Source organism: Bombyx mandarina, chromosome 04, assembly GCF_030267445.1.
Source record: "Bombyx mandarina strain Sakado chromosome 04, ASM3026744v2".
NCBI lineage: Eukaryota > Metazoa > Arthropoda > Insecta > Lepidoptera > Bombycidae > Bombyx > Bombyx mandarina.
Genome location: NC_143211.1, coordinates 12,449,788 through 12,474,791, shown reverse-complemented (window position 1 = coordinate 12,474,791; position 25,004 = coordinate 12,449,788). Strand labels below are relative to the sequence as shown.

At 41.0% G+C, this 25,004-nt stretch overlaps 2 protein-coding genes across 4 annotated transcripts in view; one reads left to right on the top strand and one right to left on the bottom strand.

Moving 5' to 3' along the window:
• Positions 1-14,992, bottom strand: part of LOC114240044 (uncharacterized) — a 30,961-nt gene extending 15,969 nt beyond the window's left edge. For 2 of the 3 annotated variants that reach the window (XM_028170496.2, XM_028170495.2), the window contains exons 1-8: positions 14,733-14,991; positions 13,182-13,424; positions 11,316-11,464; positions 8,728-8,814; positions 8,021-8,380; positions 1,862-2,150; positions 915-1,343; positions 321-832 (exon numbers count right to left, since the gene is read on the bottom strand). In XM_028170496.2, the coding sequence (XP_028026297.2) occupies positions 321-832; positions 915-1,343; positions 1,862-2,150; positions 8,021-8,380; positions 8,728-8,814; positions 11,316-11,464; positions 13,182-13,404 (2,049 nt within the window). In that variant the 5' untranslated portion in view covers positions 13,405-13,424; positions 14,733-14,991. Of the gene's footprint in view, positions 1-320; positions 833-914; positions 1,344-1,861; positions 2,151-8,020; positions 8,381-8,727; positions 8,815-11,315; positions 11,465-13,181; positions 13,425-14,732 lie in introns of all 3 variants that reach the window. The other variant, XM_028170494.2, reaches the window with a different exon arrangement.
• Positions 14,993-17,557: 2,565 nt separating this feature from the next.
• LOC114248929 (axonemal central pair apparatus protein HYDIN) overlaps positions 17,558-25,004 on the top strand; it is a 57,215-nt gene continuing 49,768 nt past the window's right edge. Inside the window, exons 1-11 of the mRNA XM_089740371.1 lie at positions 17,558-17,778; positions 18,317-18,526; positions 19,566-19,764; positions 20,180-20,318; positions 20,434-20,558; positions 20,850-21,032; positions 21,719-21,927; positions 22,087-22,324; positions 22,967-23,171; positions 24,275-24,342; positions 24,421-24,641. Of these exons, the coding sequence (XP_089596497.1) occupies positions 17,683-17,778; positions 18,317-18,526; positions 19,566-19,764; positions 20,180-20,318; positions 20,434-20,558; positions 20,850-21,032; positions 21,719-21,927; positions 22,087-22,324; positions 22,967-23,171; positions 24,275-24,342; positions 24,421-24,641 (1,893 nt within the window). The 5' untranslated portion in view covers positions 17,558-17,682. The remainder of the gene's footprint in view (positions 17,779-18,316; positions 18,527-19,565; positions 19,765-20,179; positions 20,319-20,433; positions 20,559-20,849; positions 21,033-21,718; positions 21,928-22,086; positions 22,325-22,966; positions 23,172-24,274; positions 24,343-24,420; positions 24,642-25,004) is intronic.

Genomic DNA, 25,004 nt, shown 5'->3' with positions numbered 1-25,004 from the left:
GACATGTCATAGCGCTCGGGAAACACCGTGGAGGGGAGCTCATTCCATAGCCGGATGGTACGTGGCAAAAAAGACCTCTGGAAACGCACTGTCGATGACCGCAGTGGCTCCAGGTAGTATGGATGAACTCTACTCCGGTGGCGGGCGGTGCGATGGTAAAAACGAGATGCCGGTATCATAGATTTATAAGAAGACTAATTTCGTTTCTTTACGATGTTATTCCTTCATCGTAAAAAGTGTCCCGGACAAGTCAATGGATTTTCCTAAAAATTTGTAAATTTACTGTAGATAAGCTACGTCATGTTTAAATTAAAATTTACCTGTGTAGAAATGCTTTGTGGTGGTGGAGAAGTCCCGGTGTTCGAAACGTTTGTTTTATTCGATCTGAAACTACTTGCTCTGACGATGACGTCGCGCGATGGCGACGTCCCAGTGGACTTTTTTTGAACCTGTTTCTCAGGTTCGATAGATACACGACTGTTTTCACGTGGAGGTGATGGACCAACTGAAATGCTGTGTAGTTTTGGTTGATCTTTAACAGGAGAATCCTTAACGCTCCGACGTGGGGAGTCCTGGACCCTGTTGTCGATTTGAGGAGATGACGTAATATTTCTATTTTGCTGGGGATGACGCATGTCGCGAGGTGGTGACGGACCCACGGCAATGTCATGTCCTTTTGTACTTCTTTCAACAAAGTTGTGTTTGTTTTGTTCAATAACGGGCGATTGGCTGTGTACTATTTGCATTGAAATGAATTCTTCTCTAGGAGGTGACGGGCCACAACCAGTAGACTTTCGCTCTTTGCTAATTTTAGGACTGCATCGCACCCCGTCTGGAAAAAAAGCAAACACGTATGTTATTAGACATTAATTAAACAATTCAATCGGAGATTCATTAAGATTGTATTTTCTCACTTTGTTTAGTTGGTGAATCATCATGGGTGGCAGTTGTCAGTGTTGATTTTTTTGTTTCAATTTTTAATTTATCCATCTCTTCTTTTACGCCTGATACAAGGATTTTCGGAGCTACGGTTGGAGTGCGACAACAGACTGCACACACTCTAACACCGGGCTCATTGACGAACGTGCAGTGCTCGCATTGCCAATTGATTTCCGGCGGGGGAGGTGCGGGTCCTAAGGAGTTATCGTTGTTTTCGTGGATGCTGCTTGGAGGGACAGTGATACTTTCTCCTTCGCTTTCCGTGTCGGCGTCGCTGGAGGGCAGTGGTGGGGAAGGGGTCCGATGCTTGGTGCGGCGGGAGGCACGCGATCTAACACTCGCGGCCGGCGATGGAGCTCTAGACCCGGCACGGGACGCGGCGCGGGACATAGTGCGCGTTTCCACTACAACAAACGAAACAGTTTTTATTATTAATTTGATTTTTACGTTATGTACTGATTTTGTTATATTAGTATTGATTGAATGTGTGTAGTCTCTTTTAATTTACAATTTCACTGGTGGTATTATAAGCCCGTGATATATGTGATATACTATACAATAGATTTTTGGACGTCATTCTCATCTATGTGGTCCGATAATCCACTCAATACCAGGGGAGTCGCCGTGAACAGGACTATTCTAAAATAATTTAAGTTCCGTATTTATAATGTCGATAGCGGCGAAAACTTAAAACATTTCATAGACACATTTATTTTTTAGTGTATTATAAAATACTAAAGTACTTGGAGACAAAAATAGTTGACATTTCATCGGCGATTTACTTATCTATAACAGTTTTTTAATGTCATGTTTTTAAACTGTACTGTATGCGAAACGTCGGAAACAATAAAAGTTTCTTCGGTTTTCGGAAGAGGTGGAATGTGAGAACCGTACTCTAAAATTCAACTTTTAAAATACCAACCTCTACGATGTGGTTGTGGCGTATGGGAAACATGATGCGTATGCGCGTGCAACCGAGGGTCGTGCGGTGGGAGACAGCAGGGTGGGGGCTGCCAGGCGCCCTGCCACGGATGGTCGAGGCTCGCACAGCTGCCGTATCTCCAGCCCGAGCCTGCACATTGCGCGCATCCTCCGCACGTCGCTCCGCCACCGACACCTAGTTCTAATACTGACGCACCACGCCGCAAGGGCCGGTTCCAATTCTGTACATGCGAAACGTTCTCTGGCTCCCAAGACTCCGGTGGCACATTCTGTATTTAAAAACCGAAAATTAAAACAGTTTTTATTCAAAACAAGCAGGCAGCTTGTAAAGGAAAGTGTTTGTAACCTCCTTTTATTGCTACTATTCCGGACTACAAATCCTACGACGGCTACGGCAACTACTTTGTTTCTTAGTAAATACTAATACTAATAATAAATTTGGTGGTAGGACCTTTAGTGGACAAAAAATATAATTAAAATTGTTAATTTTAACCCCGTATATTAAAATTTATAATTGTCAATTTTCTGGTGTGAGATTTCACGATTATAATTACCATCACCATTCGACTATTTCTACCGCAAAGCAATCGTGATATTCTATTTGTAAAATTTGATTTTGTCAATGTAGATGACGGCATTAATATTAAGATTTTTATGGGTTCGGATTTTTATTCCGTGAGCTAGTCAATAATAAATAACATAGAATGAAAACTAAAAACTGCGCTTAAATATAAAATAATGCGTTTTGTATCCCCATTAGGATGTTAGGGCAAAATGATTCCGATAGAGGCACCCGTCACGTGCGGACGTGCTCATCGACCACTCGATCGCCCGGTCTTTGTTCGTCTGGCTTTTGTTAGCCCGGCCATTGTTCGCGCGGCCTGTGTTTGTGGTACATCTGCCGACTAAGTGCTCTTCCTGGAAGTTTTTATTTGTTTTGTTTCCTTTTGTTGTTTCTGTGTTCGTGGTACATCTGCCGACAAACTGTTTTCCTGGAAGTGTTTAATTGTTCTGTTTCTTTTTGTTATTTCCGTCTTGTTGTGTTTTTTCTTTGTCCTGTAGTAATCGTGCCGCATCGCCACCTGTGTTGAATAGACCCGCTCAGGTCCGAGAAGTTGGGGCCTCGCCGCAAGGCGAGTGTTTTCAAGACCCGGGGCCGCCCCACCTGGGCACTCAGCGATCATGGACGCTGTATTCGCGGAATTCCTCCGACTTCGCCACCCACAGCTCGCCTCAGAGTTTCTGGCCTTCAAGGCCGATCACACCGCGAGCCCTCTCGTGGACTCCGCCGAGCTCGCTGCTCCTGCGTCGCCTGTACCTGCGTGCAAAGCTTCTGCATCGAGCACCGCAGCCTCCGTCGTGCCTGCCGTTCCCGCGTCGCCTATACTGGCGAGTAAAACTGCTGCGTCGTCCGCCGTGGCCACCGTTCCAGCAGCGCGATCATCCGCAGCCTCCGTCGTGCCCTCCAAAACACCTGCTCGTAGGTCACCTGCGCCCGCCTCCTCGTCCTCCGACTCTGACTCGGAGATGGAGGTCGACCTCGCTCCCGTCTCATCGACGGATGGATTCACCCTGGTACAAAAGGGTAAGAAGCGTGCCGCGGAGTCTCGAGCTCCCGCGGCCGCTAAAATTAGCAAAGCCGCGAACGCGTCGCGCCCCCGCCCTCAGACTCCCGTTGCGCCTCCAGCCCGTGCCACTCCGTCGCCGCGTCCGGTGGCACAAAATAAAACCCCGACCCCTCCCCCAGTAATCCTCCAAGAGAAGGCAGCTTGGGATCGAGTTTCCCTGGCCCTTAAGGCCAAAAATATCAACTTCACGAATGCCCGTAACCTCGCGAACGGCATTCAAATTAAGGTTCGAACACCCGACGACCATAGGGCCCTCTCTTCTTACCTCCGTAAGGAGCGTATAAGTTTCCACACGTATACGCTCCAGGAGGAGCGCGAACTCCGTGCCGTCATACGTGGCATCCCTAAAGAGTTGGATGCCGAGCTAGTCAAGGCCGACCTTCTCGAACAAGGCCTACCGGTTAACTCCGTACACCGCATGCACACAGGTCGCGGAAGGGAGCCATATAACATGGTTCTCGTCGCCCTCCAGCCTACCCCCGAGGGTAAGCAAATATTCAACATCCGAACGGTCTGTAGCCTTTCCGGAATCGCCGTCGAAACCCCACACAAGAAAGGCACACCTAGCCAGTGCCATAACTGCCAATTATACGGGCATTCTTCCCGTAACTGTCACGCGCGCCCCCGATGCGTCAAGTGTTTAGGAGATCACGCCACGGCCCTCTGCACTCGCGATCAAAAAACCGCGACGGAACCGCCTAGCTGCGTCCTGTGTCGTACACAGGGTCACCCCGCAAATTACCGCGGATGCCCCCGAGCCCCGAAAATAAATCGCCGCGTCGCCCGCCAAAACCGCCTCCGAGCTTCCGGCCCAGACATCAAAGCCTCGGCACCCTCTGTGTCGCAGGCTAAGCCAGCGTTCGTTCCGGCGCCGGTGCCCAGTGTCTCGGCTTGGGCGAAACCGCTGCCGTACACGAACACGGTTACAACTCCCTCCTCCGCGATTCGTCCCGCCCCCGCAACTCGTCCCTCTCCCGCGACTTGCCCTCCGACCGCGTCCGACAATCTCGCTTTAGCGATCGACTTCTTTCAGTCGATCAACTTTGAGCGCGTTAACGCTTTGGGCGACGCCATTCGCGCTGCCTCCACTGCACAACACTTTATCGCCGTTGTGCAAGAATACGCCGACGTATACGCGTCATTAAATACGTACGTCCTCCCCTCACTCCGCCGGTAATCAATGGCGTATATAAGTAGAATAAAGCCCCTATCCGTAACGATAGGATTTTTTAACGCTTACGGTCTCGCAAATCAACGTGATCAGGTTTCTGACTTTTTGCGTGACCATCAAATTGATATCTTTTTAGTGCAGGAGACCCTACTTAAGCCCGCGCGCCGTGACCCTAAAATCGCGAACTACAACATGGTCAGGAACGACCGGCTCTCTGCCCGTGGTGGTGGTACCGTCATTTACTATAGAAGAGCCCTGCATTGCGTCCCGCTCGATCCTCCCGCGCTCGCTAATATCGAAGCATCAGTGTGCCGTATCTCACTGACGGGACACGCGCCGATCGTTATCGCGTCCGTTTATCTTCCACCGGATAAGATCGTTCTAAGCAGTGATATCGAGGCGCTGCTCGGTATGGGGAGCTCTGTCATTCTGGCGGGCGACCTAAATTGTAAACACATCAGGTGGAACTCACACACCACAACCCCGAATGGCAGGCGGCTTGACGCGTTAGTCGATGATCTCGCCTTCGATATCGTCGCTCCGTTAACCCCGACTCACTACCCGCTAAATATCGCGCATCGCCCGGATATACTCGACATAGCGTTATTAAAAAACGTAACTCTGCGCTTACACTCGATCGAAGTAGTTTCAGAGTTAGATTCAGACCACCGTCCCGTCGTTATGAAGCTCGGTCGCGCTCCCGATTCCGTTCCCGTCACGAGGACTGTGGTGGATTGGCACACGCTGGGCATCAGCCTGGCTGAATCTGATCCACCATCACTCCCGTTTAACCCGGACTGTACCCCGTCTCCTCAGGATACCGCTGAAGCCATAGACATCTTAACATCACACATCACCTCGACATTAGATAGGTCATCGAAACAAGTTGTAGCGGAGGACTTCCTTCACCGCTTCAAATTGTCCGACGCTATTAGGGAACTCCTTAGAGCTAAGAACGCCTCGATACGGGCCTACGACAGGTATCCTACCGCGGATAATCGTACTCGAATGCGTGCCCTACAACGCGACGTAAAGTCTCGCATCGCCGAAGTCCGAGATGCCAGATGGTCTGATTTCTTAGAAGGACTCGCGCCCTCCCAAAGGTCTTACTACCGCTTAGCTCGTACTCTCAAATCGGATACGGTAGTAACTATGCCCCCTCTCGTAGGCCCCTCAGGCCGACTCGCGGCCTTTGATGATGACGAAAAAGCAGAGCTGCTGGCCGATACATTGCAAACCCAGTGCACGCCCAGCACTCAATCCGTGGACCCTGTTCATGTAGAATTAGTAGACAGTGAGGTAGAACGCAGAGCCTCCTTGCCACCCTCGGATGCGTTACCACCCGTCACCTCGATGGAAGTTAAAGACTTGATCAAAGACCTACGTCCTCGCAAGGCTCCCGGTTCCGACGGTATATCTAACCGCGTTATTAAACTTCTACCCGTCCAACTCATCGTGATGTTGGCATCTATTTTCAATGCCGCTATGGCGAACTGTATCTTTCCCGCGGTGTGGAAAGAAGCGGACGTTATCGGCATACATAAACCCGGTAAACAAAAAAATCATCCGACGAGCTACCGCCCGATTAGCCTCCTCATGTCTCTAGGCAAGCTGTATGAGCGTCTGCTCTACAAGCGCCTCAGAGATTTCGTCTCATCCAAGGGCATTCTCATCGATGAACAATTCGGATTCCGTACAAATCACTCATGCGTTCAACAGGTGCACCGCCTCACGGAGCACATTCTTGTGGGGCTTAATCGACCAAAACCGTTATACACGGGAGCTCTCTTCTTCGACGTCGCAAAAGCGTTCGACAAAGTCTGGCACAATGGTTTGATTTTCAAACTATTCAACATGGGCGTGCCGGATAGTCTCGTGCTCATCATACGAGACTTCTTGTCGAACCGCTCTTTTCGATATCGAGTCGAGGGAACCCGCTCCTCCCCACGACCTCTCACAGCTGGAGTCCCGCAAGGCTCTGTCCTCTCACCCCTCCTATTTAGCTTATTCGTCAACGATATTCCCCGGTCGCCGCCGACCCATTTAGCTTTATTCGCCGACGACACCACTGTTTACTATTCTAGTAGAAATAAGTCCCTAATCGCGAAGAAGCTTCAGAGCGCAGCCCTAGCCCTAGGACAGTGGTTCCGAAAATGGCGCATAGACATCAACCCAGCGAAAAGTACTGCGGTGCTATTTCAGAGGGGAAGCTCCACACGGATTTCCTCCCGGATTAGGAGGAGGAATCTCACACCCCCGATTACTCTCTTTAGACAACCCATACCCTGGGCCAGGAAGGTCAAGTACCTGGGCGTTACCCTGGATGCATCGATGACATTCCGCCCGCATATAAAATCAGTCCGTGACCGTGCCGCGTTTATTCTCGGTAGACTCTACCCCATGATCTGTAAGCGGAGTAAAATGTCCCTTCGGAACAAGGTGACACTTTACAAAACTTGCATAAGGCCCGTCATGACTTACGCGAGTGTGGTGTTCGCTCACGCGGCCCGCACACACATAGACACCCTCCAATCCCTACAATCCCGCTTTTGCAGGTTAGCTGTCGGGGCTCCGTGGTTCGTGAGGAACGTTGACCTACACGACGACCTGGGCCTCGAATCAATTCGGAAATACATGAAGTCAGCGTCGGAACGATACTTCGATAAGGCTATGCGTCATGATAATCGCCTTATCGTTGCCGCCGCTGACTACTCCCCGAATCCTGATCATGCAGGAGTCAGTCACCGTCGACGCCCTAGACACGTCCTTACGGATCCATCAGATCCAATAACCTTTGCATTAGATGCCTTCAGCTCTAATACTAGGGGCAGGCTTAGGGACCCCGGTAACCGTACTCGTCGAACTCGACAAAGAGGTCGACGTGCAACCTAACCCATGCATCAGCCCGCTGAGTTTCTCGCCGGATCTTCTCAGCGGGTCGCGATTCCGATCCGGTAGTAGATTCATTCGCGAAGCAGCTACTCTTGAGCTGTTAGGTCTCCTTCGGAGGCGCTCGGGTAGCTGTTAGCAAATCCCACCTCTCCTGGCTGAGCCTTTGCTCGCCCACGTGTCCTGGTGAAACTGGAAAGGCCTTCGGGCCACCAGTAAACTTTCAATCATAAAAAAAAAAAAAAAAAAAAAGGGCAAAATGATAAAATTATTGTATTGTTATAGGTGCTTGATTTGTGGACGAATTTTGAAGTTAATCGAACGTCTTGAATTCGAAGAACATTGTTGAAAGAATCCATTACATAGATTGAGGATAGGCTAATAAAAGCGATTTAAAAAAAAATCGTTACTGAGGGTGCTAAAAGATACTTCAAATGTCTTTAATACCTACTTGATGCATATTAAATCCCTGAAGAGATCCTCTTTGTCTCGCCCAAGCTGGATTGAGGTGGCCAAGAGTATGGTGTCCTTGTGGTTGCATGCTTGTTAACTGGGGCATATTTGAATGCGGCATTGATGTGGGTAGATACGGCATACTGCCGATATGGCTAGAGGTTGGTATTGTGGTCATCTTGGCTTGAACGTGGATCGGCATTTGCGAATGGGGATGTGGTGCAACGTGATTGTTGATGGGGGTAGTTCCTGTGCTTCCACGTGAAACTTGGGCTATGCCAGCGGACAAATGACCTAGTGTTGCACGTCTTTGATCCATCATGGGCTTAGGACTGGCGCTTAGTCTGTCTCCGCTCAGCTATAAAAAAATAACAATAGCATTAAATATGTGATGGCCAAAAAAGAAAAAAAAAAGTAAGTATTTTTGATATTCGTTGTAACGCGAAATTACGAACTTTAAATTACATTAAATATTTCATTAATTTGTTTTGTTCTAAAAATAAGGGGAGAGAAAATGGCGGTCACAGCGATAATGAAATCATTGAATTTCGCCCGAGTCACCAAACCGACGAATGAATGTAAAAAAGTTTCGCTTCAGCAAGTTGATGTAGAATTCTTGGGGAACACCTAATATCGCGTTTTTGTGCAATACACCAACGTCATTTGGAGAGTGAAATATATTCTTTGGAGTATTAACGAAAATACCTTGTGTCGTCGCGGAGGCGGCACGGGCGGTGCAACTTTTGGTGGTAATGGAGGTCGTTCTTCTCGTAGTTGGGCAGTCGACAGAGCCTAATAAAAGGATTAGTATATTACATAAGCTATATACGTATAGATATCACGCATATCTGCCCGAACCATTCTATTTAAATCAGAACAGAAAGAGTTCTGATGATATTCAAATAACTAGATAGATTTTTATCGGACACTGCTGAAGTGCTCATAAATTAATGAAAACATTTTGTTGAATTCCGTGCCCATATGATACTACAGGGGCGTACCTAAATAAAAAACCTTCACTTTTAGCGTCGTATCAGCTATTATTACACATGGTAAAAAAGGGTGTCCAAAGAAATAGCCTTTGCATTTTATTGCACTTGATGATAGGCGATGAGCTCATTACGTAGGTACCGGAGTCGCAACTGTGTTGCGGTCCCATCTTTCAAATCGGCATGCATAACTGCTGGGCAGTGTAATAGGTTAATTACTATTGTCGACATGATAGTGGAAAGAGGATTAAAATCACTTTTATCACGAATAGATATAGAGGATATTGCGATTATAGTATAGTATTATAGTACTCGTATATAATATTGTAGTAAAGCTGTTATTTCCGTTACGGTGCCTTTAAACACAGGTAACCACTTAATAGATAGATCGTGCGATTTGCATCCACAGCTAATAAATTACAAGTAAGAACACTTTCGAAGTCATACACGTGTATTCATATCAGGTGCGTAAACAGTAATTCTGTGTGGGTATGAATTACGAGTACATAGTTCTGAGAAATTATTGAAGTATGTATCAAAACCATACGTGGCACAGCGGTGTCACGCGTTTTACCAGTTTATTTGGTCTTGAATATTCGAGTTCGTTAACTAGGCTCCACATTCACCAACGCTAGAGGCTGCGAAGATGAGATCCGAAGACGTTGCGCTGTGACCATATCCTCAGTTGAGAGGCTAACAAAGATTTGGAGAGACCGCAGAATAACCAAAAACACAAAAGTTCGGTTAATGAGATGCCTGGTCTTTCCAATCTTTCTGTATGGGGCTGAGACGTGGACGCTGAGGATGCAAGACCGTCGTAAGATTGACGCACTGGAAATGTGGCGTTGGAGACGTCTCCTTAGAATTCCGTGGACCGCGCACCGTACCAACGTTTCGATCCAGAAGGAGCTCAACATCAAGGAGATACTATCCGTCAACAGTCCAAATACGAATCCTCAAGTTCTTCGGGCACATCTCTCAGAATGAGGACTCCATTGAGCGGTTGGTGGTGCAAGGGAAAGTCGAGGGCAAAAGATCTCGCGGGCGATCCAACACGATGGACCGACCTCATAAAATCTGTGACTCACTCCAACATAAACGATTGCTCTCACTCTGCGAAACACCGTGCCCCATGGTGTCGTATCGCGAGAGCATCCCTATCGCAGGATCCGACTAATGCATGACCACGACCACTCTGTCAAGAGTGTACGAATAGGAAGAAGAGTTCTTTATAACGACTTTTTTTTTTAAATATATTTTATCATAAGTTTGTTAATAATGTCAATAGTTTGGGCTACGATTCAATTTAGGTTTATGTCTATACGAGTAGAAGTAAAAATTGTACAAATAAGTATTTATGGAACAAAATTGAATCTGTATAATTTATTGATTGATTAGAATGATTATAAGGACACATATCTCGTGTAACAAACAGGTACTAATATTATAGTATTTCTTTATTTAATTTAAATGATTCGTACAGGGCGCAACGCCAAAACTATAATATGAAAAATGACTATCGAAGAAAGGAACGTATTGTGCCAAATAACTATTGCGTATTTAAATTGATTTAGGTAAGGTTATGTATGCATAACACATTTCAACTGGTTTATGTGATTGTTTGGAAGAGATCGCCGTTATCTGTACTATATTTTAATGTTTATACATTTTATAATTTCATTGGGTCAGGAGGTCAAAGACTTATAATATGAATGTAGAATAGGGATCGCAGCGCATATACTTCCACTGTTCCAAAATCTTCTCAAATTAACACTTTTATTACGCTTTGCTCATTTTTTAACCGTCTTCGCCATCTTCCTTTCTCCGTCATTTTGTCTGTCATTCTCTTCTCCCTTTCTTTCCGTTTTCTCTCACTCACATCTTAACGCTCCGTTCCACACTCTTTTCATACGTTCCGTTCTTACCAATCCTACATGAATGCATGCATCCACCTTCGATCTCATAACCGGAGTTTCAATTCTGTTGCATAACGGCTGTCCCACATCGGAGTGCATGTTTCGCGGCAGAAATAGTCAGAATGGAAGTATATACCTATGTGAGCTTACAATACACCCGTAATTGTAGTAACCATGAAATCAAATTTGAACAACAGTATAGTTGCATCGCTTGATACGAGTAAGCCGTTTTATCTTTTTGGCTACGACGACTTCAAGACCTACGTAACAAGAGTACTGTTGATAAAACTTTGCTATTTATCTGTTGGTAAACGTTAATACTAATTAATAACTTATCCAAAAAACATTTATCGATTGCTTTTAGATAGGTGTTAAGTAAGGCATTGACCTGACGCTGGTGGTGTCTGCGTTTGGGGTGTCGATGGTACATGTCGTCGCAGGAGGCGCATAGAGCGCGGCGGCCGCATTCCGCACAGCGGACCCGGGCTCCTCCGCCTCCGCACAGTCCGCATGACGCATCAGCATCTACAGGGTGACCTGCACGTGACAAAAAAAAACAAAATATTCGATACTTATGATTTTTACTGGTGGTAGGACATCTTGTGAGTCCGCGCGGGTGGGTACCACCACCCTGCCTATTTCTGCCGTGAAGCAGTAATGCGTTTCGGTTTGAAGGGTGGGGCAGCCGTTGTAACCATACTTGAGACCTTAGAACTTATATCTCAAGGTGTGTGGCGCATTTACGTTGTAGATGTCTATGGGCTCCAGTGACCACTTAACACTAGGTGGGCTGTGAGCTCGTCCACCCATCTCAAGCAATAAAAAAAATATAATAATAATTGAAAAATAATATATAAATAATTGAAAAAAAATATATAATAATAATAATCATCACCAAGCAATAAAATAATAATAATAATAATAATTGATATTTATATTCATCTTTATTAGACGCAGTTCGAAAATAACTTCTAGCAGTTATTTGACATAAAACCAAAATCTCTAGGAATTATGCGTACAAATTTTATTTTAAAATCGTCTAATCGATTTTATGATACTCCCTATATTTGCATGTTGTTTTTATTTTATATTTATAGAGCACCATATAATCTTGTATGGAATAGTTATCAAAAAGTCTTGGTGTGGTGTGGTTGTAAGTTTTTTCTTTTTCTCAATAAAAATAAGTATAGCGTCTTCATTGGGAACAACCAGTGGAATTAATAAAACTAAAATATTCCATATAATAAGCCGTTCTGTTATGTCCGCGTAAATATAAGTGGTAAAGATGATGCGACTTATAAAATTAAAAATTTGCTTATTTATTAATTAAAATTACTGGTGGTAGGACCTCTTGTGAGTCCGCACGGGTAGGTACCACCGCCCCGCCTATTTCTGCCGTGAAGCAGTAATGCGTTTCGGTTTGAAGGGTGGGGCAGCCGTTGTGACTATACTGAGACCTTAGAACTATATCTCAAGGTGTGTGGCGCATTTACGTTGTAGATGTCTATGGGCTCCAGTGGCTCCAGTAACCACTTAACATCAGGTGGGCTGTGAGCTCGTCCACACAGCTAAGCAATAAAAAAAAAAAAAAAATATAATAAAAGAAGAAATAATTCGACTCACAACAACAGAAGATATGAAACAAGAGATATAATCGCGATTAAAAGGACCAAGTTTGTTCAAGGGCATATGCTGCATCCTAAAACCTGATCCCAAAGAAGATGTTAAGAGAAAAGAAACAACGACTCCGACGAAAAGCCTTAAAACACGAAGATATTTTTTTAGCACCTAAAAGAGCTGATCGAACATTTGAGTTATATTTCTTGCTCTTTAGCTAGAGAGCCCTAAATAAGATTAGATTTGTTTGTTTGTTTGTATTGAATAGGCTCCGAAACTACTGAACCGATTTGAAAAATTCTTTCACTGTTTGGAAGCTTCACTATTCCCGAGTGACATAGGCTATCTTTTTTGAAAAAAATTAGGAACCCTTATTAAAACTCCAATAATGTAACCCAAGGTGTAAAAAAATTACTTAAAATATTCTTTACATCGCGTGCAGAATAAAGTAATGTAGTATGACTTTGTAGAACACATCATTATTTACAAAAAGTGTCGCGACAGCATATGTCTAACTATTATAGTTATGCCGCAATAAGTGTTCTTTTATTTTTTTAAATCAAACAAATTCGTTGAAATATTTCTTAAAGATCCGAGCGGAACCGGAGCCTACCGCTAGTAATTTTTAAAACAGTACCTGTAGGTGGTCGAGGAGGAGGCGGCGGCGGTGGATTCAATTTAGCGTTGACATATTGATCACTGGGAAACTCGACGACTTCGTAGTCAGGTTCCGGTTTTGTTAGCGGTGCACGTTGCATTGGTTGTGTGAACGGATGATGGGATCCGGAGTGTATAGATCTAGACATCGTCGGCGTTGGAGGGACGGCGCCCCTTGGGTCGCGTCCTCGACCCTTCAGCATCCTTTATGTTTGTTAATTTACTGCGGAAAAATCGTAAATCTGATGAAATGTTTTTAGTTGTTAAAATCACGTTTTATCTAACACTAGTTTTCTGATCGTATCTATGACATAACTACATTAATATCGCAAGGGCGCAGATCTTTAAACAGAAAAAAAATTTGATATTATAGTAATTAAAATGAACTTGTTCATCGACTGCTTTTCTTTGAAAATTGTATTTAAAAGTTAATGGCACAATCCCTCATACTGATCGTTCATGTTAAAATATTTTGGGATTGAGTTATTGAAATGTATTATACAATCAGGAGACTTTTCATGAGAAACTATTGTTTTCCAGATAACCATTGACTGCCTTAATGGAGAACTCGACTTTATCAATTGGTGGACTACCGTTCGTCCAATGGCTGCGAGTACCCGCTTAACGGTAGGTATGCTGTGACAGTATTAACTCAGATGTGAGACGGGCCCCATACTTAAAAGAAAATATTCTTTTCAGCTAGTAAACAGAAATGGGGTTGAAACTATGTCAAACAAGATTTATAAAATCATTGAAAAGTATGTTTAGACACACATACTTAATTTATGTATATGAAATAATGTATGTATGTTCACCTAAAATTATCTTTTTGCATCGTTTCATGGCTTTTATGTTTTAATATAAAATTACATATTGTTGCGCGCGAAGCCGCGGGCGCAGCTTGTATTATAATAATATACGTTGCGATGCCGTGTATCTGGCAAATTAGAAAAATGAACATTTACTTGAAAAACAAATCAAAAATTTTTTATTCGAAAATGTTATTTACAAATTTCGGAAAAAATAATTTCTATTTATTTCAAATACTTTGCGTCAGATTTAGCGCGTTTGCTTAAGACTGTTTTGATAGATATTAAATTATGACCGGTACATAAGATGTTGAAAATAATTTAAACAGCGTTATGTAGATTTGCTACCAAATTCGCAAGTAGGTACATCGGCATTATTGTTAAGTTTTTTGTATTTATTATCATGTGCAAATGGCAGCTGTGACCGGGATAGTGCGGGCGTTGCCGCGTCGCCGACGCCTTGTCGACCCATTTACCGCCACTCATATCCCAAAATATCCAAAACGATGTTCGTACTCTATGAATAAAATTAAAATTCAGTTAGGTTAGTGAGTACACTATAATTGAATAATTAATAAACGATAACGACAAAAAAAAATTTTTAAAATAAATTGTCAGATTTTAAAGTGTGTTATTATTTTCAACGAAACATCAGAAGAATTTACAAATGAAAAATCGGCAGTTCAATTGCGTACATTAAGTTATAATTAATCAGATCGTACCTGTTTGTTTATTTCAAGATGTTGCACAAGAATAAACAAAGGAGCACTGTTTTTTTTTGGAATCTATTCATGGTTCTGAATTATGCAACTCTGGACATAAAGTTCATTTCACTGCACTGTGTCTGGTCACTTGCGACCCACTTAGAAGAGCCACTGTGCCGGCGGAGTAGCTCTGGTCACACGTCTGCTAGCACGAGCGCGACACTCGACCTACTCTTCGTTAGAGTCGGTGGACCTGGTAGCTGATAATCGTGCTCCCTAACTGGACGAAATTGACAGCACGTAGACGCGTGTGTGCGACTCGCCTCTATTTCAGTACGCGGCTGTGTTGCCCCGATTTTACTAAAATTACGACGCGTTGCTATTTCCGCACTCTCACCCCGTTGCGCCCACTCTTCGGAGTCAAATACTTCGCGAACTCATATTTGATATTAACAACTTATATTTTTAATCAAATTTAATTAATTTATATCACAATGAATTGTGAAGTGTTTCTTGTATTTGAATCGTTCGTATGTGCAATTTAATTGAGAGGTATTGTTATTTTTAAAACGTGTGTTGCTGAGATAATGTCAACGCCACCCAGATATTTTATAGGAGTTAATGAACTCGGTAAACAAGATGATTGAAAAAAATTGAATAAAAGATGGATAGCTCTGCGGCTATAAAATAATACATACATTTCTCATATTTTAGAAAAAATGTTCTTAAAAAAATTAAATTAAAATTAAAAATGTTTAGTGTAAAAACCAGAAAAAAACTTAAAGCTAGTATAACAATAACCAGCAATCAAATAGCCAGTATAACAATTTTAAAGTTATTATTGCCGATGCTGTTGTCGAAGCTCTCTGTGGAAAACATGTATCTGTTTATTTTATTTTTTCTTTGTGTTATACAATATTTGATTTATAATCACAGTAACTATATACAGTATTCGGACTTTCTCTTTTACGGTTTTCTATGTTATTGGTATTTAAATATCAATTACTTATAAAAAGAGTAAAGAAAATAAATATCAAACTTGGTTTTTGATGATGAAATAAGAAAACCGAATTATAATCACACGAAATTACCGACAAAAACAGCTTACTTAGTTCACACCGAATAGAAAGAGACAATATTGTAGAAAAGTTTTTTTTAATTTCTTTCGATTTTACGCCATTTCCCATATTTTTTCACGTTCATTATCATATTACAATATGGAATGGGCTGTAAAAGAAAATAGGATTGCAATGATCGCCTTGTGGGTACGGAGCCGTCGTTCATATTCCAGACACTTCAAAAGCTTGTTATCAGCCGTATGTTCGTATATCGTACTATCAACAGATACAACAACACTTCGTCTGTCGAAGACCAAAAAGAACGGGGCGGCCGCATGCTGTTAGAACTACAAAGGCTGTTACAAACTGTTAATGCTGTTAAAGCCAGAATTCCTTGAAACCCCATTAGGAAGTAAAAAATCTTATCGCGAGAAATGAAGATTCCCGCTAGGGCTCTGTCGCGTATTATAAAACAAGACCTGAAGCTCGGCGCTTATCGTCGATATACAGGACATGCCCTAAATCAATCTTAACAATTTTTTTTTATTTTTTATTTTTCTGATCATTTGTTGAGTACGTATTTCATTAGAAAAATTTGTACCCGCCTGAGATTCGGACACCGGTGCATCGCTCAACACGAATGCACCGGACGTCTTATCCGTTAGGCCAGGACGACTTCTGAATTCAATTAAAGAGAGTGGATCGATCAAAACGCTTTCTGTCGCGATACGCAGGTGAAAGGCACAGAAATATCCTCTTTACCGATGAAAAAAATTTCACGATTGAAGTATACTACAATAAGCAAAATGTTAAAGTGTATGTTCACAGTTATAAAGAAACTACTCAAGTGGTCGGAAAGGTACAACATGGTCACCATCCTGCATCAGTGATGGATTGGTGCGGCGTGTCTTATCAAGGAGTCACAAAACTACATTTTTGTGAAAAAGGAGCGAAAACTTCAGCCAAAGTGTATCAAGAGACAGTCTTGGATCATGTTGCGCAACCTCTCAACAATACACTTTTTAAAAATATATCGTGGACTTTCTAGCAGGACTCTGCACCTGGTCGCAAGGCACGGACTGCCCAAGCCTGGCTTGTAACTAACGTGCCAGACTTTATAAGAGCTGAAGACTGGCCCTCATCTATTGCTGACCCCAAACATTAATGAAAAGTCAACACTATCTAACTTGAGTGCGGATATAGTCACGAAATATACTAACGACAAGCATTTATGTTTACACAAATGAATTTTGTTTTCGGAATTGGCTTTTAAATATATATTTTTTTATTGCATAGATTGGTCATACATCACACATTGGACGAGCTCACAGCTCACCTGGTGTTAAGTGGTTTCCGGAGCCGATAGACTTCTACAACGTAAACACTGCCACCCACCTTTTCACTGGTGGTAGGACCTCTTGGGAGTCCGCACGGGTAGGTACCACCACCCCGCCTATTTCCGCCGTGAAGCAGTAATGCGTTTCGGTTCGAAGGGTGGGGTAGCCGTTGTAACTATACTGAGATCTTAGAACTTATATCTCAAGGTGGGTGGCGCATTTACTTTGTAGATGTCTATGGGCTCCAGTAACCACTTAACACCAGGTGGGCTGTGAGCTCGTCCATCCATCTAAGCTATAAAAAATATAATAAAAAAACCCTGAGATATAAGTTCTAAGGTCTCAGTATAGTGACAAATAAATAGTATAGTTTAAATAGATTCTTATAAATTTTTAGTTCGAAGGCGGCTGAAGATCCTCAAAATGTTGAAATCTCTTTTTTGGTTTAAGATGTGCACGTCAATTTTAAAGAGACTGTTTATGGTCCTGTCATACTTGATGTTACAATTATTATTGTTGTCAACGATATTGTAACAACAGTGGAACGAATTTGTTTTGTGGAAAAAAACCTGTATGGATATTTTGTACGGGTTTAAGCAGAATGGGTACTTTACCGCTGAACTGTACCACTTGTTACACTCGAAAAAAACGGTCGATCCTTCGGAAACAGTAAGATTTTTTATACCCTCTACTCTTTCAATATTAAACGCAATGTAAATGATTCCATTTTATGCTGTGCCCAGCCACTTTCGATCGTATTCGAAGATCGAGACAGCTCCCTCTAAGAATTCCTAAGCCTTCATCGTTTAAAAATGAGTTGTAGGTCATCAATAAGTAAGTGGAAGTGTATTCATCGTAATTCAGTTTTGAATACCTCCATAATTAATTTTTATTTTAGTGTACGATCCAAACATAACAGATTATTATGTTCTTAAACATGCTTAGTGAGGGAAATTAATCATGAAACATTTTGACATTTGATGATCATAAAATAATTATTTCGTCTCCCATTTATTCAGCAGATCTAACATTATCGGAGAAATAAATATATTTTGTTTCATAATTCCCGACTAAAAGTTTTATGTGTACTTATCACGTAAATTGTGATTAAAAATGTTAATGTTTTTTTTGTTTGACGAATTTTTTTGTTAAAATTTTCAGTAGATATTGTGTTGATTATTTATTAGGTCAACTGCGTTTTTTATAGATCATCCCTTCGGAGTATATGACAGAAATGATGATGGATAGTCAAAAGAGATTACAGAATCTCAATAATATCGAAATTAATAATTTACTGGCAAGTGGGAATATACTAGCACAGAAAGTATTATCGTTTCTACCTAGCATTATCTTGTTTCAAAATTTTAAGCCTAACGAGAAACTAACAGCAAAGTTTTCAATTAAAAACGTTAGCAAGGTAATCAAATAGAATACTTTCTTTGAACGTAAACGACAAACATAAACATAATAATATAATATGTATGGGAATAACGTAAATATGTGCCGCAATAGGGGGTCTTTTCGCTTAGTCTTCAAGGCTACCGTGTCCCTTGTGTAAATTTCACTATATTGTAAATTGTTATTGGTAGCTACGTATGTGACACAATGATATATGAGAGATATATATTTACACCATGATCTAGGGCTCGATTCTATATGTAAGTTATGAAGTCAGTTTTGGAACGATAATTCGCGACAGCGCCACGACACGACACCCTCTTATCGTGACAGTCGCTAACTACACCCCTGATACGGTTCACGCAGCAACCAACCATCGTTGACAGCCTTGACACATCCTAGTGGATCTAGGCGCTTGGACAGCTGTTAATATAAAACTCATCCTGGCTAAGCTCGTATATGCCTACGAGTCTTAGTGAGCAAATTAGTCTTGCTAGAGAGCACACCCTCGTCCCTAAAAAAGAAAACTAGTTTTATACTTTCCATAAAGCAAATTTGTATTTAATCTTCTGAATTGTGCCCAATAAATACTTTTCAATGTGAATAAACAAAAGTAATAATTTAGAACTCATAAGTGCCCCCATTTTGTCATAATATCTTGATCATGAAAAAAATGAAAAGTACGATCATCGTTATTGACATAAATGGACGAAGGAGCGCAGCAGTGCAGAAGTTTTAAGAGCAGCACATTTTCTTTACAAGTATAAACGAAGAATAGATGACTTGAAGCAGACAGCGGGACCATTCTGGCTGAGAGTAGCAAGGGATAGGACCCATTGGAAGGAATTGGAGGAGGCCTATGCCAAAAGGCACACCGAACTTAGGGACCTCTTGTAACCCTATGTTTAGGAATAAAAAGGCTATTATTATTATTATTATTATAAACGAAGAATGAAACCCAAAAGAGAAACAGCATCATTACCCTTTATTTCTACATATAAATATTATACATTTATAATTATATATATTATTAATACTTATGTACTTAATTTCTTCAGGCACCCGTATTCCTGAATATGGCATTCAAAGAATCTTCATATTTTTTTGTGAAACCATGTAGTGGTCAGATGATTTCCAGACTGGCTCCTGGGATTAGTGTCAAATTTATTGTAACCTTTGTGCCTTTACAATACGAAGATTACGCTCATAAAATAAGTTTTTTTACTGAAAATGATCAGTACTTCTTGCCTTTAATAGGTGAGTTAAGTTTAAATAGATATTTTGGCTAGCTTAACATTGTAAATTGTGTCTTTCTTTAAAGCTCACGTTAGAAGTATAAATGGTCGATAAAAATAACTTAAGGTCTATTTTTCCCCTACCCATGCTAATAGCCTTGAGAGGCTATTTAAGCTTCTCCTTGACGTGTAGGTGAGCTCACGAGGCTCAAACCGGATTGTTGCTAACATTGGCCCTAGCAAGAACAGTGCTTCGCAGAACCACCGGATGGGAAACGCGACCCACTGAGAAGAACCGGCGAGAAATTCAGTGGGCTGTGTCTATGGGTTAATTTACTGGTCGGCCCCTCGGTGACCGGGACAGTCTATAGGAACTAGTTTAAAATACATCAGTAGGCTAAAAAAAGGTAACGTTGAAGATATTATTTCTCTTCTAGCCATGGGACCGAGACCTCTACTGAATTTTCCTGATAAATTGTCGATTCCACCTGTACCGGTGAAAACAGAAAGTCATGCGCTAATGTCAGTGAAAAACATCGGAAGTATGTCCACGGGCTTTACTCTGAGCACGAAAAGGTAGACACGAATACGTTGCAGACAGTTTAATAAATCGGAAATATTTAAAAATTACTTGCTACTGTTTATATTAACAACTACATTAGACTAAAGTGATGCATTTCATATGTCACAGCCCGTTTTCAATTCGACCGGAGTCATTCTATTTGAAGCCCAATGAAAGAGTAGACGTCGAAGTAAAATTCAAGTCATTAAATTTGGGTCAAACTTCTGGCACGCTTTATGCAAGCTTTGAGACCGGTATGTGTGTATAACCTCCTGATCTCTGACCATATTTCGCTTCACCATCGCTGTATAAATCAAATGTAATCTTTTGTTACAAATAACGCGCCACCCGTCGTGAAAATATGTATTGGCGTTTAAAATATCATGTAAATAAATTAACCTTCCGATAACCAACACTTACAAAGTTGAAACTCAATTTATTTACATGATATTTTAAACGCCAATACACAAGACATAAACAAATGAAACTACAAACATAATTTTTATGTTATATTTACGAAAAGAGTAATTGTACTTTTTCTTTAGGTGAACGTTTTAGAATTCAACTAAATGGAACCAGTCAAATTGCTTCCGTTGAATTGGAGAAACAAATAATTCGCTTCCCAGATACATACAACACTATGGTTCGTCAACAAACTTTGAAAATTATTAACAAATCCAATCATTTACTTACGTATATGTGTATGAAAAATGAATCAGTGTATCATGGTTAGTTGTCTATTTGAATTTTGAAAAATTTATTAATTTGTAATTAATGATTCTTATTTTAATTTTTTTTTATTGGCTTTACAAGAGCTACATTAAAAACATTGACCAAAAGTCTTGCAGATTAGATTGATGTTTCTAGTCCAGTTATATTCCACGACAGCGAAAAAATTCTTAATAGCATGCGAAAGCCAAAAGAAACATAAGTTTAACCTAAATATTGGTTTCTTAATTTAAGCAGTGGATTTTTTTTAAGAAGTAGTAAATTTGCGAACATCAAGGATATGATTATAATTTAGTAATATATCACTTATAGGTCAGTAGCTTGAGAATTCCGATCCGGTAGTAGATTCATCCGCGACGCGGCTGCTCTCGAGTTCTTAGGTCTCCTTCGGTGGCGCTCGGACAACTGTTAGCTAATCCCACTCTTTCTGGGTGAGCCTTTGCTAGCCCACCTGACCTTATGAAACTGGAAAGCATATTTGGTGTGGCATGGCGTAATGTAAGCCCGTATGTATGCGACCGATCTGGGCTGTTTCTGCCGCTAAGTGTTCTATGAAATTAAGACTTCGATCTCGGGTTCGGGGGCACTTTGATGTGGTATTGTTTTTGAGCTCCGTCCACTCCGTCAACAAGAATGTTTCTAATGTTCTATCATAATACATCAAAGTTTGTGTTTATCATTTCAGATTTTGAAGAAAAAGTGAAGCTCGCTAAAATATTTTACAATTTAAAAGACACCGAATCCGCAAGGTCTGCTAAATTAGTACAATACGGGGTCATGAGCTGCGAGGAACACGAAAGAGTTTACACGAGGATATTTTTCGATGAAGTACAGGCACTTGTAGTTGACGAAAAATTGTTCTTTCAAAACATGCATTTCACTATTAATCCAATTGTTAGTTATTTATTTGTATAAATAACTTACTATGAATTTTTTATTATTATTAAATTAATTTAATAATTTTTATTAATTTTTATAATTTATTAAATTACTATTAATTAATTCAGATCAAGCGGTAAGCGTTTTATGTATTCGAATTAACTTGTGTTACAGAAAGGAAAGCTTTGGCCCAATGAGTCAACAGACCTAACTGTCACGTTTGCACCTAAGGAACTAGGTGAAATAAATGCATCTTTGTATTTAGACATTGAAGGCGTTGCGGATCGCGTACCGTTGACAATGGTCGGAACATCTATGCCTCCCCTAATAAATTTAAACTTAGAGACACTCAATATGGATCGTGTGTATATTAACAAGACTTATAACTACGAAGTTGTCGCTATTAACAGAGGTTCGTAGTTTTGGGATTTTGAAACTGAGCATTTTAAATGTAACCACTCTATGCGTTCGTGCCGAATGCTACTATTGGATGTAGTTCAACTCTAAAATAATGAAGCTTGGAAGGCTCTGGAATGAATTCTCAAAAATCGAGTTTTTCAGTTCTTTGATATCTCTCTGTTTAAACTACTTTTAAGAAAAAAAATACGGTTACATGCTGCCCGGTGGGGGTGATCATGGGTGGAGAAACCATTTAATGTTAAGTGAGCCACATGCCGGCTTATCTTGGACCGCAATAGAGAAAAAATCTCACCAGGTCACCAGGTCGTGAATTGCCTCCAAAAAACCATCTACCCATTGCTTTGTAAAATAAGTACATACATATTATACTCGTTCACATTTATAAATAATCTTATTTTGTTTGAAATAAGAATAGTTATAGGTGTTCTGTATAAATAATAAATATAGACAGTTACCTAATAGTTAGTTTATTTACGATCATAGTGTGATTTTTAAATTTTTGTAAATGTCTCGAAATACGTAACATTTTAGATTTGTCAATTACCACCAATATGTATGCTTTTTATCTGGTTGTTTTTATTTTGGTTTGAAAAGAATGCTTAGAATTCACGAACTCATGTTTGAATTTTATCAGGACATATAAATGGAGTGATAGAGTATAAAGAAATACCACCCCTATTTGGAAGTGTCATAAATTGTATACCAAAACATCATTGCTTGAGAGCCGGAGATAAGGAGACGTTCATCGTATCATTTTGTAATTCGAATCAAGGACCATATTTCGAAGAAGTCAACTTCACAATAAGAGACACTGATATTGTTCTCAAGCTGTACCTAAAGTAAGGTTTTATTAATATTATACTAAATGAAAGTTCAATAATTTGAAGGGCTCAAGTACATACGTATATGTTAACGCGTGTCTCAATAACTATTTCGATAAATAACAAATTTAATGCAATATTGTTTTTTTAATCCTATCACCACCTTTAAGACTTATTAAAGAAAATACATGGTTGCGTGAATCCAAAATTTTTTACAAGTTACATGCCCTATTATATTTTTGTCTGTTTGATTATAACAACTTTTTATGTTTTATTCTGATAAATTAATGAATAAACTGAGTCCGTGATACCCTAGTTAGCGCCCTTGACTGTTAGGCCGAAGGTCGCGGATTCGATTTCTACATCGGGCATACATTGATATGATTAACAAGTTTTTTTATTAATAGCTTATATGGGTGGGTGAGCTCACTGTCCACCTGGTCTTAATTGGCTAACGGAGCTCATAGAAATCATAAACTTAAATAGCGCCACCTGCCTTGAGACATGTGTTCTAAGTTTCTTTTTACAGTACAGTGGCTGTCTCAAACTTCAAAGCCACAAGGTGTCCTGCTACAGTAATAGCCTCAGGCTATTTTTAATTTTTAATTTCCCTTGTAGGTAGAGAGCATACGGCCCACCGAGTGGTTACCGTCGCCCATAGACTTTAGCAATGCCAGGGGCAGAGCCAAGCCGCTGCCTACCCTTAAAAAGTTAGTTTGCTTTTAGTCTGGGTGTCAGATTCATCTACATATTTTTATAAATGTATTACATATATATAAGTTTTCAACGGTCTCTAGCTCCTATAGTACAGAGAACCCACTGAGTTTCTTATCGGATCTTCTCAGTGGGTCGGGTCTGATCCGGCAGTAGATTCAGCGAAGCACTGCTCTTGTTAGGGCAATGTGTTGCCAAATTCTTTTAGGTTGAGCCCGGGAGCCCCTCTTACAGTCTGCGGGAAACTGGAATAGCCCCTTAGGTACCCGTGATTAGGTAGGATAAAAATCAGGGAATCCTAGTTTGGGCTTAGATTGTCTCGGACAATTTTTTTACTATCATTTTTTATCAAATAAGGGAAAAGTATGAAATTCGTCTGCAAAATAATAAGATTTATTGCATTCCAGGGGTGAAGTAATATATCCCTCACTAACGTTCAGTTTGCCTTGTTTGGATTTTGGGCTTGTAAGTTTAGGTGAGTTGACGTTTCGAACTACCATGAAATAATTGAATGTCAGATTTAAGTCCAGATATTATTTCATTTATTTTACAGGAGTACCAAAAACGCTAGAACTGGATGTGATAAACGAATCCGTTGTTCAGGTCCGGGCGTCGGTTAAGATTTCCTCGGATGGACCGGAAATTAGCAGTATAACATTAACCGATTACGCTGTAGCATCAAAACCTAAGCCCAATGTACCCCAATGGCCGAGAGAGTTCAATATTGAACCTAGCAACATTGACATGGGACCTGAATCTAGAATCACTCTGAGGGTATATATCAGTAGTATAAAGCATGCAATAAATTTTGAAGTGAAACTTTTTTAGGCGCGTTAAGAGTAAAATTTATCTCGCGAAAGATTCGTTACGGCTAGAAAGAAAAGATATCATTTAGAAAGAGAGAGAGAGTGAGAAAATAGACAGAGCGTCTTGCGAACCACTCGACTGTGGAGAGAGGGAAAGGACAAAGCGAGCTAGGTCGTTTCTCTTATATACAGCATTCCCTATTGCTACAAGAGGTATTTGATTTAAGGATGAAAAATGAAAAAACCACAATATTACATACCGCAAAAGAAGTTTCATTTCCTTCACGTGCACCAGGTTGTACGCGCACTTTTTTTTTAAACTTAAAAGTAG